The 22,006-nt window shown below is 39.4% G+C and overlaps 1 protein-coding gene across 1 annotated transcript in view; it reads left to right on the plus strand.

The window, feature by feature from the left end:
• Positions 1-15,855, plus strand: part of ampd1.L (adenosine monophosphate deaminase 1 L homeolog) — a 51,128-nt gene extending 35,273 nt beyond the window's left edge. The window contains exons 10-15 of the mRNA XM_018246352.2: positions 1,675-1,801; positions 8,411-8,574; positions 10,494-10,614; positions 11,855-12,028; positions 13,110-13,220; positions 15,484-15,855. Of these exons, the coding sequence (XP_018101841.1) occupies positions 1,675-1,801; positions 8,411-8,574; positions 10,494-10,614; positions 11,855-12,028; positions 13,110-13,220; positions 15,484-15,642 (856 nt within the window). The 3' untranslated portion in view covers positions 15,643-15,855. The remainder of the gene's footprint in view (positions 1-1,674; positions 1,802-8,410; positions 8,575-10,493; positions 10,615-11,854; positions 12,029-13,109; positions 13,221-15,483) is intronic.
• Positions 15,856-22,006: the final 6,151 nt, after the last annotated feature.

Genomic DNA, 22,006 nt, shown 5'->3' on the forward strand with positions numbered 1-22,006 from the left:
TGACTGTATGTCTAACATAACTGAACACAACTTCCTGTTTCAACTCTCTAACACTGAGTTAGTCAGCGACTTAAAGGGGGGGGCACATGGACAATAACTGCTCAGTGAGTTTGCAATTGATCCTTAGCATGTAGCTGAGATTCAAAAGCGACAGTTATGGCTCATGTGCCCCCCCTCAAATTACTGATTAGTTACTGCCTGGTAACCAATCAGTGGAAACCAAGAGAGCTGAAAAGCAGGAAGTAGTGTTCTGGTTATTATGTTACACATCCAGTCACTCCAGCCTTTATACATTACATTTTTGCTACTAAATGTAACTAGATTAGAAACATTTTTTTTATCTTGCACAGCCTATCTATTTGCTTAGTTTTTATTTTTACACTGAACAATTCCTTTAAAGTTTTAGTTAATTTGAGTGAAAAAATGTCAAGTTCGATGCCTTCAAATGACCCACAGTGCTTATATATATATATATATATATATATATATATATATATATATATATATATATATATATATATATATATATATATATATATATATATATAGTCTTTTTACAGGCAGTCGCACTCTGACCCGGATTTCCCAATCATGGGTGCTGTTGAATATATGTTGAAATTGCGCATTAATTAGGTCCCCCTATACCCCGGGCCTCCTGCAGCCTCAGGGTCTGCTTCCTCTGTAGTTAAACCCCTGACACTTTCCTTTACTAAAATGTAGTTTTTAAGATTAAGAGGATAGTCTTGGAATAATGTGTTTGTCCAAGGCATTCAAACTGCTCTTAAAGGCATTACTAGAATCAGCCAGCAAAGCATTCCACAACCTCCACCATAAAGAACCCTTTCCACTGCTTAAAGTGGGAGTTCAGTTTTTCAAGTCTAAAAAAGATTCCCCACTATCTGTCTATATGTGTCCTCTTGTGTACTTGTAAAGAGTAACCAAACCCCAACCTTGATAGTCTACCCTCATAGTTTAAATACTTCATCCCTTTAACCAGTTAAGTTGCCCATCTCTGCACCCTCTCCAGCTCATTCATATCATTCATTCATTTGGGCTGAAGGCCAAAACTGCACTGTATACTTCAGATGAGGCATTACCATGTAGCTATTAAAAGGCAAAATTATCTTTTCATCCCTTGAGTCAATGCCTTTTTTTAATTTTTAAATTCAAGACAACACTCTATTTGCTTTAGTGGTTAGGGAGTGACAATGCATAGAGATACATAGTTTGTTATCCACAAAAATCCACAGATCTTTCTCAAACGAGGAGGCCCCAACTATACTATTATTTAGTGTATAGCTAGTAACTAGTATTTTTCGTGAAGTGCCTAACCTTGGATATATCAATATTGAACCTCTTTTGCCAATCTGCTGCCTAGTTATGCCCTGGATTTGTTACTGCTTTGGCATATACTAAATCTGTTCATTTGGAAAACTAAGCACTTCGTAGACAACATGTATACAGCTTTGGTTACAACAGTATTTTTCTACCTGTGTTTCCTTGGCAGTGACATAAAGTTACATAAAGTCCTGAGGAAACCTTTGGAAATGAACTTTTACAGTTATATGTTGTGTTGCCAAAAGAGGATGTCTGATTAACATTTTGGTTGTTCATGTTATAACTATTCCATTGAAAGCATTTACTCTGTATAATCTACTGTTTTATTCCTTCCAGTGATATTTTCAGAGCTAAAAATTTTGTGCCCAATTTTGGAAAAATGTTGGAAAACATATTCATGCCTGTGTTCGAGGCCACAGTCAACCCAAATGCTAACAAAGAACTGAGTGTCTTCCTGAGACATGTAAGTAACAGTATTTTTAGCTCTGTTAGAAAACACGTCTGAAATGGCTTAACCACATACAATAATATTTGTTATTGGAGAATATGATGATATAAACTTACAATAATCCAGCAGAAATCACAGGATAATTAAGAAAATAATTTAATGCTGATAAGAAGCTGATTCAGAATTAAAATTGTTTAGTATAACCTTTAGACTTCATTTAGAATGCAAGATGCACTGTGCAAATAAATAGGGGCTGCAATTGGTCTTTTTTGTACTTTTGGAGGCTACGTCTGGCATTTTATAAAATGCTGCAGGTCTCTGTGCTCCCTTTTGGAGTGCTGTTTGCCCCATGAATTGAGTTCTGTCTACATTGACATCGCTGGATCCAGAAGGGCGGAATCCCTCCACCCTAATTTGCGTGTCATTTACATATACAAGTTAGGGAACAGGAGGGGTTCCCCACACTGGGGCTCTATCCAGGCACTAAGGACAGGGCTACTGTGCCTGCTCACGCTGTTCTCTACATCAAGGGGGTCATTGTAATGGATTCTAACTCACCTTCCAAAGATGGCGTCCAAGATGGCGACCCCCTGCCTCACCGCATGGTTCCTGATGGGCGCAGCTCCATGGTGTCATCGTCTTCCTGCTCCCGGATTGGCCGCCGGCGACGGAATGGACGCCGGCGTCAGAATGGGCGCCGGCGTCAGGACGTCAGCGTGGGGACGCTGGCGTCTGCGTCTGACGCAAGCGCGTCAGCGTCTGACGCCAGTGCGTCAACTTTGGCGCCAAACTCAGAGACTACTTAAACCTCTCTCCCCTTCCAGTCCTTGCCCAACTATAGGTTCCTGTTCGTCTGTTCCTGGGTGTGATATACTGCTTTTGATTCTTGTGTACCGACTCTTGCCTGTTATTACGATTCCTGTTGTCTGCTGCCTGGTCTGATCTATTTGCCTGTACCTTGACGATTCTTTTGATAAACCCTCTTGTACCTCGAACTTGGTTTGGTCTCCTCTTTGGTCTACACTATTACTGCGCCTTCGGGCCCGTTACAGTATAGTTGGGCCATGGACCCTTTGGAGGAGACTCATGCTTCGCATGATGTTGGTGAAACCATTCGAGCTTTGGCCTCCCGAATTGACTCTTATGAAGTACTCCAGTCTCACTTTGGTCAGGCCATTGGCGCAGTCCTGGAGAAAGTGTCTACCTTGACTCCCGTGGCACCAGTCGCTGTACCTGCAACCCCGCTCCAAGTCTCCGAGCCTCGCATCCCCGCACCTCCTCTCTACAGTGGTGATCCTGACGCTTGCAGAGGGTTCATTATCCAATGTGAGATCCAGTTTGCCCTGCTGCCAGGTCAGTTTGTCTCGGAGCGAGCCAAAGTGGGTTATGTTATCTCTCGTCTGCAGGGAAAGGCCCTAGAATGGGCATCACCCTTTTGGGAAAAGAAGGATCCTCTGATCGATAATGCCTGTACCTTTCTCCATGAGTTCCGGACAGTGTTTGATGCTCCTGGACGAGCCATAGCTTCTTCAGCTCGGTTGTTCCAGCTCCAGCAAGGCTCCCGCTCGGTTCCGGAGTATGCCATTGAGTTTCGCACCCTGGTAGCGGAGACGTCGTGGAACAATGATGGTTATCATGCTGCCTTCTACAACGGCCTGGCTATAAGAATAAAGAACGACCTCGTATCCCGGAAAATTCCTCCCCGTTGGGAAGAGTTGGTCGCCTTGGCCGTGAAGGTCAATACTCGCCAGAGGGAGTTCCAGGTCGAGCTAGACCGTGAGCATTCTAAGAGGAACCCTCGTTTCCAGCCTATCCTGGCCCCCCGCTTCCAGAGACCCCTGCTCAACAATCCTGCTTACTTCTCGCCCTCTCCACCTCCTGCGGCTTCTGCTTCTTCCTCTCCTACATCTGCTGAGGAATCGATGCAGATTGGACGGGCCCGTCTTTCCGAACAGGAGAAGTACCGGAGAAAGGCGGCGGGATTATGTCTCTACTGCGGGGGCAAAGCTCACTCCATCCTCGAGTGTCCTGTAAAGCCTGGAAAACGCCAATACCTCGGTAAGTTTGGGGAGACTTACCTGGGTGGAGTTTGTCCTTCTCCCCGACCGTCTGGTCATCGTTTCCTACTTCCGGCACAGATCCAGTTTGGCTCCCGGAGGATCCCGGTTCAAGCCTTCGTAGATTCTGGTGCTGCCGGGAATTTCATGGACAAGACTTTTGCCAGCCGACATGCTGTTCCTCTTCTTCCTCTGGCTATTCCTCTGCGAGCTCTGGCAATTGATGATCGTCCTCTGTCTTCTGCCATCATTTCACAGAACACCTCGGAACTTTCACTCAAAGTGGGCACCCTACATTTGGAGAGACTGTCCTTTCTTCTTATTGATTGCCCTTCTACTCCTATTGTTCTGGGTCTTCCATGGTTATGCACCCATAACCCAGTCATTGATTGGTCTTCTTCACAAGTTGCCCGTTGGAGTCCACATTGCCAACAGAACTGTTTACCTGCTGTGCCCATTGTCAAAGTTTCCTCTGTGTCTTCTAAGCCCTCTCTTCCAGTTGTATATCAATCCTTTTCGGATGTCTTCAATAAGGGCTCCGCTGAGACTCTTCCTCCCCATCGACCCTACGACTGCCCAGTTGAACTCCTGCCTGGATCTATGCCTCCTCGTGGCCGCACCTATCCTCTGTCTCCTTCTGAAACAGCAGCCATGAAAACCTACATTCAGGAGAATCTTCAGAGAGGGTTCATTCGTCCCTCTTCGTCTCCTGCTGGAGCAGGTTTTTTCTTTGTCGAAAAAAAGGATGGCAGTCTGCGGCCCTGCATCGACTATAGAGGGCTGAATAAAATCACTATCAAAAACCGTTACCCTCTCCCCTTAATCTCTGAACTTTTCGATCAGTTGAGAGGCGCTAATCTCTTCACCAAACTTGATCTTCGGGGCGCCTACAACCTCATTCGGATCCGAGAGGGCGATGAATGGAAGACCGCTTTCAATACTCGTGACGGGCATTATGAGTACCTTGTAATGCCATTTGGTCTATGTAATGCCCCTGCGGTCTTCCAGGAGTTTGTAAATGACGTTTTCAGAGATTTGTTGGGGCAATGTGTAGTAGTTTACCTGGATGATATCCTCATTTTCTCCAAAGATCTTCAGGAACACCGTTGTCAGGTGAAGGAAGTTCTTCTTCGTCTTAGAAAGAATAATCTCTTCGCCAAGTTGGAGAAGTGTTCTTTCGAGGTGCCTTCCATCGCTTTCCTTGGGTATATAATCTCACAACAGGGGTTCAAGATGGATCCAGCCAAGGTTACTGCAATTCTTGATTGGCCTCTACCCACCAGCGTCAAGGCTATTCAAAGGTTTATTGGCTTTGCCAATTATTATAGGCAGTTCATTAAAGGCTTTTCCTCCAAGATTTCTCCTATTCTTGCTCTTATCCGCAAAGGGGGCAAACCTCAGCACTGGCCCCCTCTAGCCGTGGAAGCCTTTGAAACATTGAAAGAGGCCTTTTCTTCTGCACCAATTCTGAGACACCCCGAACCTCTTCTGCCCTTTTTCCTTGAAGTGGACGCCTCTGATGTGGGAGCTGGAGCCGTTTTATCTCAAAGGTCTTCTTCGGATGGGAAGTTACATCCGTGTGCATTCTTCTCCAAAAAATTCTCTTCTCCCGAGCAGAATTATGACGTTGGGAATCGTGAACTGCTCGCGGTCAAATTGGCCCTGGAGGAGTGGAGGCATCTACTTGAGGGATCTTCTATTCCTGTGACCATCTTTACAGACCACAAGAACCTTGAATTTATCCAGTCCCTGAAACGTTTAAATCCTCGTCAAGCCAGATGGTCTTTATTTTTCTCCCGTTTTAATTTTATCATCACCTTTTCGTCCTGGCTCAAGAAATAGAAAGGCTGATGCGCTGTCCAGGAGTTTTGTTCCCGAGATTTCTTATTCTGAAGATCCCGAACCTATAGTGCCTCCTTCCAAGATTGTTGCTGCCTTGTTTCCCTCCTTGGCTTCTGAACTTCTTTCTGCCCAGGCCTCTGCTCCTGATAACATTCCCTTGGGGGTTGCTTTTGTTCCACCTGAGTGTCGCCAGGCCATCCTATCTCAAACTCACAATTCCAAACAAGCTGGTCACCCGGGGATTGAGAAGACCACTGAACTCCTATCACGCTTGGTGTGGTGGCCATCGATGAGAAAGGACGTGAAAGATTTTATTTCTTCCTGTGCTACCTGTGCTGTCTCTAAAGCTAGTCATTCTTCTCCCAAGGGTCTTCTCCTGCCGTTGCCCATCCCTTCTCGCCCTTGGACTCATGTGGCAATGGATTTCATTGTCGATCTGCCCTTATCCTCCGGCCACACTGTGATCTGGGTGGTGATCGACAGATTTAGTAAGATGGCCCATTTTACTCCACTTCGGAAATTGCCTTCTGCCTCTGAACTTTCTGAACTTTTTATTAAACATATTTTTCGCCTCCATGGTTTTCCTGCTGAGATTGTTTCTGATCGGGGTTCTCAATTTATATCCAAGTTCTGGAGGTCGCTATGCAAGGCCCTTAATATTTCTCTCCAATTTTCCTCTGCTTACCACCCACAATCCAATGGTGCTGCTGAACGGGTCAACCAGGCTTTGGAGCAGTTTCTGCGCTGTCATGTGTCTCTGTGCCAGGACAATTGGTCGGATCTTCTTCCTTGGGCTGAGTTCGCTCACAATAATGCGCTGCATTCCTCTTCCCTAAAGTCTCCCTTCTTCTGTGTTTATGGTCGGAATCCGTTGGCCTTTCCTCAAGATCTTCTTCTTACCAACGTTCCTGCGGCCAACGACCAAGCTGCTCACATGTTGGCTATCTGGGAGGCCACTGCCACTAATTTGGAGAAGAGTTCCCTGGCTCAGAAGAGGTTTGCCGATAAGAGAAGAGTTCCTGCCCCTCCATATTCTCCTGGTGACAAAGTTTTTCTTTCTACTCGTAATATTCGTCTGAAAATTCCCACTCCCAAACTTGGTCCTAAGTTCATCGGCCCTTATCCTGTCGTCGAAGTCATCAACCCTGTGGCGGTCCGCCTTCAACTTCCTCCGGAGATGCGGATTCCAAATGTCTTTCATGTCTCGTTACTTAAGCCTGCTGTGTCTTGTCCTTCTTCTTCTTCCCCAGCTCCTGTCCTGGTTGATGGTCACCAGGAATTTGAAGTCAAGAGGATTTTGGACTCCCGTTTTTCCAGGGGTACTCTTCAGTATCTCATTGAGTGGAAAGGGTTTGGTCCGGAGGAGTGCTCCTGGGTGAGGAACTCGGACGTCCATGCGCCTGCCTTGGTCCGTAAGTTCCATAGACTTTTCCCTTCTTCTCCTAGTCTCGGTGGTCCTGAGGCCCCCCCTAAGGAGGGGGGTACTGTAATGGATTCTAACTCACCTTCCAAAGATGGCGTCCAAGATGGCGACCCCCTGCCTCACCGCATGGTTCCTGATGGGCGCAGCTCCATGGTGTCATCGTCTTCCTGCTCCCGGATTGGCCGCCGGCGACGGAATGGACGCCGGCGTCAGAATGGGCGCCGGCGTCAGGACGTCAGCGTGGGGACGCTGGCGTCTGCGTCTGACGCAAGCGCGTCAGCGTCTGACGCCAGTGCGTCAACTTTGGCGCCAAACTCAGAGACTACTTAAACCTCTCTCCCCTTCCAGTCCTTGCCCAACTATAGGTTCCTGTTCGTCTGTTCCTGGGTGTGATATACTGCTTTTGATTCTTGTGTACCGACTCTTGCCTGTTATTACGATTCCTGTTGTCTGCTGCCTGGTCTGATCTATTTGCCTGTACCTTGACGATTCTTTTGATAAACCCTCTTGTACCTCGAACTTGGTTTGGTCTCCTCTTTGGTCTACACTATTACTGCGCCTTCGGGCCCGTTACAGTCATTTACTAGCAATCTTTTCCACAAATCTCTAAAAATTTTAAAAAACTATAAAAATTTGAGATTTATGAAGTGTAAAAAACACGAGAACCACTAATACAAAAGACTTTGCCAGGTAAAAGTTGTCGAGATCCTATAGACGTCAATGGGAGCTGTGCTAATATTTTTGGGCCACTCAAAATCAATTGAGACTTTTAGAGGTTTTCATATTTTTGTTGCGCTAGGAATTGTCCGAAAAACTCAAATTTTCCATTCTTAATATGGATTTTATAATAAATCTAATGACATTCCTAGTTTTACAGTTTGTGAGTTTAGTTGTGGTTTCAAAAACTACGAAAATGAGAATGATGTTGATAAATAGGTCCCCAAGTGTCATTGTTTTCATATGGTGTGCTTTCCTTACACTTAAAATCCTTTTCACATACTTCCTTTTATATACTGTGCATACCAGAGCCCAGGGCAGTGCCTAATGAATGGCATCACATAGGGTGCTGCCTTCTTTTAGGGAAACTTATGGTGAGCATTTTGCCTTAACTTAATATTGCTTGATATCTATTTAACATTCTAGATTCTAGCCCAAAGATCAAGTGCTATTGATCTCAGAGTTCAGCAATTTATTGCTAAACAGAACTTGGAATGATTTATTTATAAATGAAATAATAATGGGCGTAGCAGTACATGCTTCATTTTTCATGTATAATTAATTTTCATTGTGCATTATTTACAGATCACTGCATTTGACAGTGTGGATGATGAATCCAAACACAGTGGCCACATGTTTTCCTCTAAGAGTCCAGCACCTCAGGAATGGACTATTGAGAAGAACCCATCATACACATATTATATCTATTACATGTATGCAAACATAAGGGTGCTGAACAAATTGAGAAGGTGAGCTATCTTTGCATAAGGAAATAGCTATGTTTTTGCTGGAAGTTTTTTTCTTCCTCAACCAGCATAACAGACAACCACAACCCCATTCAAAGCCACATGGCTTTGTAAGTTCATTTCAAAATGTCTGCTTTTAATAATTGATAAAAAGTTTTTGTCTATCTAAAAATCTGAGTCTCAGAAACATTGTCTGTAATGTTATCAAGGCAACAAGAAATCAGGTTTTTCTCAGCTTTCAAACACACTATCTCAAATATTTAGAATATTCAGTTAAAACTGAAAAGGTTATATCAATCAAAAAACTGGAAAATACCCCACAATTTTTATTACAAAAAAAGTTACACAAAGTCCCCATGTCATATTTTCTACTTATTTCTATATATTTTCTTTTTTTAAACATGCCTTATTTTTCTTTTATGTACATTCAGTAAAAATCTAAATTGTGGTTTAGTTTTCATTCCTAGGATTCAGATTCAGCTGAATCCTTGCGCTTGGCCGAACCAAATCCAAAACCTTAAAATTTTGTGACTTTTCATCACAAAGGTAAGTAAAAAAAATTTAGCTGCACACTACGGGGCAGATTTATCAAGCGTCGAATTTCGAGGGTTAAAAAACCCTCGAATTCGACCCTCGAATTAAAATCCTTCAAATTTGAATATCGAATCCGAAGGATTTTAAGCGATCGATCGAATGATTTTTATTCGATCAAAAAGAGTGCCCAAAACTACAATGTCCCCATAGGCTAACATTCAATTTGGTATCTTTTATTTGGCGAAGTATTGAGTCGAAGGATTTTTTGAAGAGACAGTACTTTGATTATCGTATGGTCGAACGATTTTTACTTCGAATCGTTCAAATCATTTGATTCGATCGAATTCAGTAAAAATCTAAATTGTGGTTTTGTTTTCATTCCTTGTGTTCAGCTTTCTCATCTTACCTATCAATTAATAGGACTGCATTGAATCCACTATTTTAGATCCGGCCAAACCCCAGAATCCTTAATGAAAGATTTGGCCAAATACCAAACCAAATCCTAATTCACATGTGGAAATAAGGGACGGAAAGTGGAAAAATGAACCGCACACGTAGGGGCAGATTTACTAAGCTCGAGTAAATAGTTTGAATCCAAAAATATTCGAATTTCGAAGTAATTTTTTGGGTACTTCGACCATTGAATTGGTAAAATTCGATCGAATTCGATCGAATCAAATGATTTGAACGATTCGAAGTAAAAATCGTTCGACCATACGATAATCAAAGTACTGTCTCTTCAAAAAATCCTTCGACTCAATACTTCGCCAAATAAAAGATACCAAATTGAATGTTAGCCTATGGGGACATTGTAGTTTTGGGCACTCTTTTTGATCGAATAAAAATCATTCGATCGATCGCTTAAAATCCTTCGGATTCGATATTCAAATTTGAAGGATTTTAATTCGAGGGTCGAATTCGAGGGTTTTTTAACCCTCGAAATTCGACGCTTGATAAATCTGCCCCGTAGTGTGCAGCTAAATTTTTTTTACTTACCTTTGTGATGAAAAGTCACAAAATTTTAAGGTTTTGGATTTGGTTCGGCCAAGCGCAAGGATTCAGCTGAATCTGAATCCTAGGAATGAAAACTAAACCACAATTTAGATTTTTACTGAATGTACATAAAAGAAAAATAAGGCATGGTTAAAAAAAGAATATATATAGAAATATGTTGAAAATATGACATGGTGACTTTGTGTAACTTTTTCAACTGAAACTGAATCCTGCTGAAAAGGGTGGAGTTGGAACATTTTTGCCACAGAACTGTACCGAGTGAAAAAAATTCAACAATATATATAGCCAAATCAAAAAAGGTTTATATTATGACAGTAATTGGAATACAACAAATGAATGCAAATAATAGTTCTGGTTTATTGTTATAAATATAGGGAAAGGGGAATGAACACATTTCTTTTCCGTCCACACTGTGGAGAGGCAGGTGCCATAACCCACCTGTTAGCAGCTTTTATGACTGCAGACAACATTTCACATGGGCTGAACTTGAAAAAGGTAAGTCTTCCTTTAACTATCCTTTAAAATATCATGAATTAGCTGAGAAGATAGAAAATGATAGCTTTATGCAGCCTTACTAATGGCTCCTAGCGTATTGATGTTTAGGAAGAATTTTGGAATCAAATCATATGTCTGTCTCTCGAAAGGTATAATTTGAGAATTTTCTGGTCAATATGTTAAAATTGCCAAAAAACAAGAGTTTATATATATATATATATATATATATATATATATATATATATATATATATATATATATATATATATATATATATATATATATATATAGTGAATAAAGTACCCCTATTGAAAAATACAAGGATATTATAAGTCACAGAGTAGTTCCATGACCATATAAAAGCTTTTATACATTACGGAACATCCTCATATTTTCCAATAAGGGGTACTTCATTTATTATAATGAACAAGTTTTAGTGAGTCATGTGACAAAAATCACATCACTACTCAGTGTTTATAACTGATGACATCACTAGTCACCCTTTATAAGGATATCATTTACAAAATATTCATGGCTTTTGTGTATTATATGTGTATATATATATATATATATATATATATATATATATATATATATATATATATATATATATATATATATATATATATATATATATATATATATATATGTCTCTTGGTTTCCACTGATTGGTTAACAGGCAGTAACCTGACTTGAGGGGGGCAACATGGATCATAACTGTTGCTTTAAAATTTGAGTTGAATGCTAAGGATCAATTGCAAATTCACTGAACAGTTATGTCCCATGTGGCTCCCCTTCAAATTGCTGACTAAAAATCAGGAAGTAGTGCTCTGGTTATTGTTAGACACCCAGTCACTCCAGTCTTTATGCATTACATTTTTGGCTAACAAACTATATTACAAACATTTTTTATTTTGCACATACAATCTATTTACCCAGTTTTAACACTGAACTGTTCCTTTAAAATGCTCACTTCTGTTGTCACAATTTTGTGGAGTTTTGTGAAACAATTCAGCTCAAGAGGTGTGTGAAAAGCAACCAGGGACCAGGGCTAGTATTCTCAACTTGTTATAATAGTCTCTCTCTCTCTCTCTCTCTCTCTCTCTCTCTCTCTCTCTCTCTCTATAGATATGTATGATATGTTTGGTACAGTGATACAGCCCAATAAAATGTAACAATATCCATATACAGTATCTTACACATTAAAACTGTATAAATTGTTTTATTTCTTATTTTTTAGAGCCCAGTGTTGCAGTATCTATACTATTTGGCAAAAATCCCCATTGCTATGTCACCTCTGAGCAACAACAGCTTGTTCTTGGAATATGCTAAGAACCCATTGCTAGATTTCCATTCTAAAGGCCTGGTGGTGTCACTATCTACCGATGATCCCATGCAGTTTCATTATACAAAGGTACACATAAGTGCATGTGTTTAATAATCATTCAATTTGAGATCAAACCTTTTGGGAAGTACATATGTTTGACATATAGTTTATTCATCAAAATTCGAGAACAGTTTTTTTGCAGCAAAAAATGAAAAATTAATTCAGCAGCTAAAAGCTAGTAAACTTCAGTGGCAGGTGTATTTTAAATGCTTAAGCTATTTTAAAATTCAAGATTTAGCAGGCTCATTGAAAATAAATTGTAATGTGATTTTAGTGTGATCAATTTTTTCACTTTTTTTTTTTTAGAAAGTTATGGTTTCCAGTATTTTTTTACATTGAAAATAAATTAGATTTTTAATCAATTTTCCTCCCATGTTTGTTTTTGTGCATTAAAAATGAGTCTTTACAAGAGTGTTTAGTCTGCTTTTATTTACTTATAAATTACGGTGAACTATAAGGAATTTGTTGATGGCTTGTGGGTTGGGATGCCATAAAAGAGCCTAAATGGGGGTTGTAGATACCTCTATAATCTACTGCATGAAGACAGAAATGGAGGGCAAAGCTATACCATACACTATACTGAACAGAACAAGCATGCATTGGATATTTCAAGAAAAATAATAAAAGAAACTCTGACAACAGCCATCACACCTACTTATGAAGGATCCATCTCACCATATAGATAGATATATAAAAAGCAGTATAACTTATGCAAAAATGCAGTTGATCTTTTTGGTGTAGGTTTCTATGGCTCTCATTTTAGTCTAAATATGAACCCTAGCATCATGGCGAAATAAAGTAATAACAGTAGAAGCTCTCCATTGTTCCTCCCAATTGCAACCGAATACATAAGGTTCACCATTGCTTTTTAATCTGTAGGTCACCCTTGTATGTAAGTAAATATTACTGGCATAATGTGTCCGATTGGCTCAGCAGTTCAATGAATCCACAGGCTGAGTTAGATTCAGTATATAAGCCTGAAAAAGAACATAAACCCAACATGGAAGGTACAATCAAGTCTGGGGGTTAAAACTGGATGACTGTTAAAAAGTGTATCATATACAACACTACAGTAGTAATTAAAGTCTTTCTTATCTCATCTTTACAGGAACCTTTAATGGAAGAATATGCTATTGCGGCACAGGTCTTTAAGCTCAGCACTTGTGATATGTGCGAAATTTCAAAAAACAGTGTTTTACAGTGTGGTTTATCCCATCAGGTACTATTTTTAAAAACCTTATCACTTTTATTATTATAATTAGAACGCTCTATATAGCACCTACATATTCCACAGTGCTTTAAAGGGAATATCTTAAGTAGCTACTCTCCTTGAGCGCAAAGCACTGTACAGCAGAAAGTGAGTAAATGTAGTACAGAGTGGTGGGAACATACTAGAGGCTGTATATGCTAGTACTGGAGATACCTTTGTTGTCATGAAAAAGGCAGGACTGCTTTTGTTTAGCCAGAAATTAAATGGAAATAATCACATAAGTAACAGGATATGGTTTCACCAACACAAAGGTAAAAAGTAACACAACATTTCTAATGTTACTTAAAGAAGAACGAAAGGTAACAACTAATCACTTCCCACTGAAACAGTTCACACATTGTTCTAGCATTGTTATGGTTTTTAGCCCACAATCTAAGTAAATAATTCCTTTTCGGTTGATCAAAACTACAACCTTTGTCTCTGAATGCCGCCGCCATTTTTGTTAGGTAAACGCTACTTCCCGTGCCTACATTTTACCTGTGCGCATGTGCGAATGATCCCTCCCCTTGCCCTGAGCTAGCTATAAGCACTTCATTGTAGCGAGGAGGATTGATTCGTTATTTACTCATGTGCACTGAGACTCAAGGCTGCCCAAGGCAGTGATGAGGTAACAGAGACTTATTTTGGTGACATCATTCGACTGAGGGGCAAATTTACTAAAGTTTCGAAATGGCTTACGCAAGCAAAAATTTTCGTGACGTCATTTTGCCACTTCGCCGATTTATGGCTGGCGTAAATTCGCTAGCGAAGTGGACCTACTCTAGCGCTACTTCGCCCCCTTATGCCAGGCAAAATTGCGCTCTGGTGAAGGGACGTAACTAAGCTAATTCACAAGTTGTAGATTTTCATGAACGTTACCTCTTGCGCCAGGTGAAGTGCAATAGAGTAGAGGACTTGCTTCAAAAAAAGTTTAATTTTTTTCTGTCCCAAAAAACGCTGGCGTCTTTTACTTTTTAAGAGGGTGATAAAAGATCGGAATTTTTTTGGAGGGTACCCTCCTTCCCCCCCTACATTTCCTAACATATGGCACCTAAACTTTACAGCGGGCACATGTATAGGGCAAAATAACAACTCTATTTTATTTTATGAAGGTTTCCCAGGCTTGTGTAGTTCAATGTATTTGCTGCTACATATCCGTCCATTGTACTTTAACTTGGCGCCGTAAGCAAATTAGGCATCGCTAGCGTAACTTCGAACCGCTGATTGTAACATCGCTAGTGTAACTTCGAACCGCTGATCGCAACATCGATAGCGCAACTTCGCAAACGATCGGTAACTTGTGCACAACTTCGGATCTTCGTGAATTTGCGCAGCCCTGGCGAATCTACGCCTGGTGAAGTGCGGCGAAGCCAACTCTGGCGCAACTTCGGAAGTAAGTAAATTTGCCCCTGAGAGACTCCCTATCTTAGGCTACGCACTTGCTACAGAGTGCAAGCAATTACACACAAATAACTAAGCACAGTAAGTTATATACAAGGATGCCTTTCTATTCAGCAATACTTTTAGTTCGCCTTTCGTTCTCCTTTAATAATGTACATGGTTAATAAGCAGATGTACACATTTATATTTCTGTCGTCAGTATCCCTTTAAATTTGCTCCTTCTAATTTTCTCTCCCTTTTGTACCTATTCATCTGGACTAATCCCTCCTGGATTAGCCTCTCAAAGCCTAGTCCTACATTTTTATTTGGCTGGTAGGAAAGTGCTATAGTGATTGTGGCTGCTGCATGCTTTGCATTCTGTGTGAAACATCAGTGTTACCAGCACATATACAGGATAAAACCAAGAAACGTGTTGCATATGTGTGTGTAACGATAGCATGAGGCTGGCTTGCAGCACCTATAGAATAGAAGAGACAAACAGAAATCACTTAGGGAAATGATCAAGGAAACATGATGCTGAATTTTAATAAGGTCTGTGTTGGAAACGCAGTAGATATATCTGAAATGTTCATAGTAGGTGTTTTGAATTACCTTTCCCATGCACTTATCTCTCTATCAAACTGCTTAGCAACCCCCTCTTATTATTAAATGCTCAAATGCTGTGGCAACATGGGATAACCGCTTCCCTCAGCTAATGATAAAGAACACAAAATATAAACAAAATAAACTTTGCCCAAGCAACCGGGATGTTAGACAAGCTCATAAATAATTCAAATTTATTGCAATGCCAATATATATTTGTATTTTCAATTTCTTCTAATTTAATCCCTAGGAAAAAGTGCGTTATCTGGGTGAAGACTACCGCAAGGATGGACCCCTAGGCAATGACATCCGCAAGACAAACGTGGCCCAGATAAGGATGGCGTATAGATACGAGACCTGGTGCTATGAGCTAAACCTTATTGTCCAAGCCATGAAAGCTGAAGAATGAAAGGCTCTTTAGAGACACTGCTGATGATAACCATAAACAGTGTAATTCTCCAGCCAAAAGTTTTGAAAGGCATCATGTAAATAGTAGTAGTAGTCATGAACACACAATACAGAACTAAGGCAGAATACAAAACAAACATGTAGGTTAAAACAAATGGCAAAAAATATATTAAAGGGATACTGTCATGGGAAAAAAAATTTTTTTCAAAATGAATCAGTTAATAGTGCTGCTCCAGCAGAATTCTGCACTGAAATCCATTTCTCAAAAGAGCAAACAGATTTTTTTATATTCAATTTTGAAATTTGACATGGGGCTAGACATATTGTCAATTTCCCAGCTGCCCAAAGTCATGTGACTTGTGCTCTAATAAACTTCAATCACTCTTTACTGCTGTATTGCAAGTTGGAGTGATATCATCCCCTCCTCCCCCCCCCCCCTAGCAGCCAAACAAAAGATCAATTGGAAGTTAACCAGATAGCAGCTCCCTAACACAAGATAACCGCTGCCTGGTAGATCTAAGAACAGCACTTAATAGTAAAAACCCATGTCCCACTGAGATACATTCAGTTACATTGAGAAGGAAAAACAGCAGCCTGCCAGAAAGAATTTCTCTCCTACAGTGCAGGCACAAGTCACATGACCAGGGGCAGCTGGCAAATTGACAAAATGTCTAGCCTCATATCAGATTTCAAAATTGAATATAAATAAATCTGTTTGCTCTTTTGAGAAATGGATTTCAGTGCAGAATTCTGCTGGAGCAGCACTATTAACTGATTCATTTTGAAAAATGTTTTTTTCCCATGACAGTATCCCTTTAATATTGTTCATATATGGGATGCCCAAATGCCCTAAAAGCACAGGCTAGCAAATGCATTATGTATGAAATTATAGCCTACCAGAAGTGTTTGCTTTGTTCTCCAATACCCAGGGCCTAACAAGAAAAATTAGTTTGAAGGGTATAATATATAAAAATGGAAAGAATTACATGTAGAAAAAATGTATGAAACATTGCACCCCTTTTACCATCCAGCAATAAATTCACAAGATCATTTCTGATGCTTCCTGTGTTTTCTGTTATTGCTAAATACATTTTTTTGTTCTTTCTTTCCTTTTTACTGCTGCTGATATCTATATATAGAACCTGTTGCACTACAGTAGGATGTAGGGTCAAGCAACAGACAGCAACCAGAGCGTGGATTTACGCACAAATCAAGGATATATAGAGGTCACAGTTTTTGGTAACTGAAGAGAAAAAAGATTTGACTAATGGTCTGCATTGTAACCACTTTAACCCTTTGGAAGGTAGTAAATGACTACCTTAATATCGCTCCAAACAGAGTGAGTGGCAGAGACTATAATAAGAAGCAACCCAAACTACCTATTTTATTTAAACAGTAAAATAGGTCTGTGTATTAGCTCCTCTTGGGCTTTGAGATGTTACCTGCAAGAGATAAGAATTTGCACAAATTGAATATAATTGTTTTGCTATCATTTAAAAATGTATAAGCTGGTTCAGTTTTTAGTGCACTGATCTATTAAACATGGAGGAAAGAACATTACATTATGGGAGTTATTTATCAAAGTCCGAATTTATCTCAGTATTTTCTGCTACAAATTCTGATCAAATCCGCTCGGTTTTTTACACTTATTTATTATTACATTTTCCCGAAAATTTGCCGGAAAAAAAGATTTTTGCGTTTTTATTCAGATTTTTCATCCAATATACACGTTTTTTTCTGATTTTTAACCTGAAAACTTAGATTTCTTATGCTTTTTGCCAGAAAATTTCGAGGTATTGCACAAAACCCAGCGCACATCAAAAAATCATTGGGATTTCTCCCATTGACTTATATGCAACCTCGACAGGTCTGAGATGCGGGATTTTCAGATTAGGACTTTTCCATCTTCTGGTTTTAATAAATTCCAAAAGATTTGTGATATTTTAAAAGTCAGATTTTTAAAAGAAAATCAAGATTTTTTTGGGGATTTTTGCATTCGGAGTTTAGTAAATAACCCCCCCTATATCTAGAGATGAATGCATTCTCTCTTGTAAGATATAAGGATCTCACATTTCCTTAACCATAAAATGGGACAAGATTGCATGTCAAGGGATTTTTAACTCAGTGGTGATTCATAATAGCTTTATATTTTAAAATGCATATGTTTCCGTGTATATTAATACATTATACTAATGTAATTTCCAGTCAATCTTGTACATAGCCAAGAGCTGGAAGCATATGATATTTAATTTAGAGCTTGACTGAATATGTTGACATAACCATTCTGTTTGAGTAGGCAAGCCTGTAGTTGCATTGTCTACATTTAGTTAAAGAGAAAAGCAACAACACCAACTTACACTTCATGCACAATGTGTTCTGTTCTAAAAAAAAACAATGGAGATCCCAGCTGCCTGAGAACTTCATTCAAGAGAGAACTTTTCCCACCCTGGGGTCCTCTAATGCCAAATATGTAGGAAAGGTCTTACAATAAGAAATTAAATTATTAAGGGGTTTGGTGATAAAAATACAAATTCAGTTGTCAGGTTAAGAAACAGTTCAGACACAGAAAACAGACTTTACAGCACAACACAAGGACATAGTTTCTCTAAAACCTAGGGTTGTTCCAATGCTCTCAAACACCTCTTGAGAGCAGAGGTGAGATTTTTTGCATTTCGTTCATCCAGGAGTAGAGCAAGCTCCTTGTTGTAGTTACCATCATTTCCAGCTGATCCCTGTTATGTACCATTAATAGAGCAAACATTTGGTTACTTACTTTAACATTATTGCCATCAGATTTGTTATCCAGAATGCTCAGGACCTGGGGTTTTCTGGATAAGGGGTCTTTATGTAATTTGGATCAGCTTTCTAAAAAAAAATTAACTATTAAATAAATCAAAATTCTATTTGATTTTTTGGATTTTACTCCAATAAGGATTAATGAAAACTACGTTGGGATCAAGTACAAGGTACTGTTTTATTATTACAGAGAAAAAGGGAATATATTTTAAAATTTTGAATTATTTTATTAAAATGATGTCTCATTATTCAGTACTTCCTGTATAACGGCCTTATGGATAAATTATTTTCATTATAGTTAATTTATATAGCACTGACCAAGTAGAACCTACAACCTAAGGTACAATTTTCCAGCTATATATATTATTATTATTTATTATTATTTTGTAGTAATGCTATGTATAATACACAAAATCCAAGGTCAGGAGGAGGTCATACAGGCAATTGAAGCTTCCTTGTATCCTTGCCCATTGCTGCTGAGCCACTCCTTTTCCAGTTCTCATGATGTTTCATTAAACATAATGAGGGTTATTATCCCTTAATCTTACACTGATAATATCAACTAGCAACCAATAACCAAATTATACCCCAATCACATAGCTGGAAACCCATTATTCAAAAAGCTCCAAACTACAGGAAGGCCATCTCCCTTAACTATAGACTCCATTTTAATTTCATAACTTAGATTTTTAAAAATGATTCCTTTTTTTCTGTGTAAATAAAACGGTACTTTGAACTTAATTCCAACTAAGATATAATTAATCCTGTCATGTTTTTTTTCAAAACGCATCAGTTAATAGTGCTGCTCCAGCAGAATTCTGCACTGAAATCCGTTTCTCACAAGAGGAAACATTTTTTAAAATTAAAATTTAATTTAATTTTGAAATCTGGCATAGGGATAGACATATTGTTAGTTTCCTAGTTTCCCCAGTCATGTGACTTGCGCTCTGATAAACTTCAGTCACTCTTTACTGCTGTATTGCAAGTCGGAGTGATATCACCCCCTCCCTTTCCCCCCCAGCAGCCTAACAACAGAACAATGGGAAGGTAACCAGATAGCAGCTCACTAACACAAGATAACAGCTTCCTGGTAGATATAAGAAAAATACTCAATAGTAAAAAGCCAAGTCCCACAGAGACACATTCAGTTACATTGAGTTGGAGAAACAACAGCCTGCCAGAAAGCAGTGCCGCCCTATAGTGCTGGCTCTTTCTGAAAGCACATGACCAGGCAAAATGACCTGAGATGGCTGCCTACACACCAATATTATAAATTTAAAAAATACACTTGCTGGTTCAGGAATTTAATTTTACAGGGTAGAGTGAATTATTTGCAGTGTAAACAGTGTAATTTAGAAATAAAAACTACACCAGAAAATCATGACAGAATGGTATGGTGATCCAAATTATGGAAAGATCCCTTATCCAGAAAACCCCAGGTCCCACGCATTCTGAAGAGAAACAGATGCTGAGAGAGGGATAGTGAAGATAAACTTGATTATTTCAGAAACAGTACATACTTTTTAAATTGATTGTATTTAGAAAGTTTCTTATTTCAGTATGAGGAAGCTTATATTAAATTTTCATTTTTGCGCAATCCTTTATGCAACAAAAAAAACTCTCTCTTTTTGAGGGACCCTGTGCTTGAGAAATTAGAATAACCATCATGTGATGTTAATATGGTTATACGTGTTCAGGTTCAGGAGTCACACTCTACATGTCACAGCAGCAGTATTGAAATGAATGAATGAAATGCAAATGTTATTCTTATGGCAATTCACCAAATCCTCGTTTGACAGAGTTTTTAAATACACTTGAAAAATGGGCTGCGCTGACTTGTTTTGCTTTTTTTGTGTATGTTATGTGGAAACAATCTATGTACAGCAGTGTTATAAATAGTGTCTGGTTTCACTTCTGTGGGTAAAAAAATATACACTGTATGAGCAACTTGCCTGCACTTGCTCATAATTCCTAAGAATGATGGAAGGATTTATCACAGGATTTTAGGTTAGGTGTGTGCATCTTTTCTCATGGCCACACCCCATTTATTACACATATATATCATTTCTCTATATTTTTTTTGAGGTCACCATTTTTTTCTATTCATTCTGGGAATGAAAGACCTGTTCCAACACGATTCTAACAATGATGTTTCCCACATCCACACCCTGTATGTCTGTTTTATATGGGACAGCGTGACAGACATTCTTAAAAATCATTTCAGTTTGGCATTTACATGATCATCTTATATTCTGTGGGAGTGCAACAAAACAAAATGGTGCCTCGTGTGACAGAAACAATTCCCACTAGCACAAATATGGAAATGCCTATAGGCCTCCATGAATAATTGACACTTTGCCAATGCTATAAAGATTTCAAGCATTTGTTGAACATATGGGAGGGTGCACAGGAATATTTAATAAAGATTTACATTACATCAAGGCATCTGCACATGGACTGCAGATTGTGCCACAGTATAAACCACATTCATTAGTTATCTATTGAGACTAAGTAAGCAAAAGGATAATGACATAGATGAAGGAGATGTTACTGATGCATCTGGCACACACAACATAAACTTAATTTCATGGGAAAGAATGGAATCATGTGTGCCAGAATTTACAATCAGTCCTGCTCTAACTGTAACTATGTTGTGATTTAGAAAAATGGCATAAGTAACATAAGGTGCTCTTTAATATGGGACATTAACTCATTAGTCTGATGAATAGTGATAGGCGAATTTATTCGCCAGGTGCAAATTTGGGGCGAATTTGCAGTAAAAATTATAAACGGACGCCCATTAACTTAAATGGGCACCGGCGTCAACTTTGACGCCGGTGCCCATTTTGACGCAAGAGAATTGTTGCCGGCATCGAAATCGCTGTTCCGTGAATTTTTTGCCAGTTTCGCAAATTTCGCAAGAAATTCTCTAAATTCATGGCAAAGCGAAACGGGACAAATTCGCCCATCACTACTGATGAAGAAATGGAAATAAATAAATCAAAGCATAGATGCTTCCCTCATAAGTCACCCGTGTCCAAAACAATTTTACTTAGTGGACTTAAAATTTACCAGAAGAAGGGTAAAGGCCTTGTCGGGTGGACTGACCTGCTAAGAATACCTGGAAAGAAGATTTTTGCTTTTGAACATCAGGAGAACTGGGCCCCCCATTCCTGGCATTTATCCCACATTATTTGCTGCATCAAAGATGGTATTGAGGTACTACTAGTTAAAGGGATACTGGTGCTGCTACAGCAGAATTCTGCACTGAAGTCTGTTTCTCAAAAGAGCAAACAGATTTTTTTATATTTAATTTTGATTTAATCTGACATGAGGTCCGTTTCCCAGCTGCCCCCAGTTATGTGACTTGTGCTCTGATAAACTTCACTCACTCTTTACTGCTGTACTGCAAGTTGGACCCCCCTCCCCCCCCCAGCAGCCTAACAACAGAACAATGGGAAGGTAACCAGTTAGCAGCTAACTCAAGATAACAGCTGCCTGGTAGATCAGCACTCAGTAGTAAAATCCAGGTCCCACTGCAACACCTTCAGTCACATTGAGTAGGAGAA

Source organism: Xenopus laevis, chromosome 2L (assembly GCF_017654675.1).
Source record: "Xenopus laevis strain J_2021 chromosome 2L, Xenopus_laevis_v10.1, whole genome shotgun sequence".
Taxonomy (NCBI): domain Eukaryota; kingdom Metazoa; phylum Chordata; class Amphibia; order Anura; family Pipidae; genus Xenopus; species Xenopus laevis.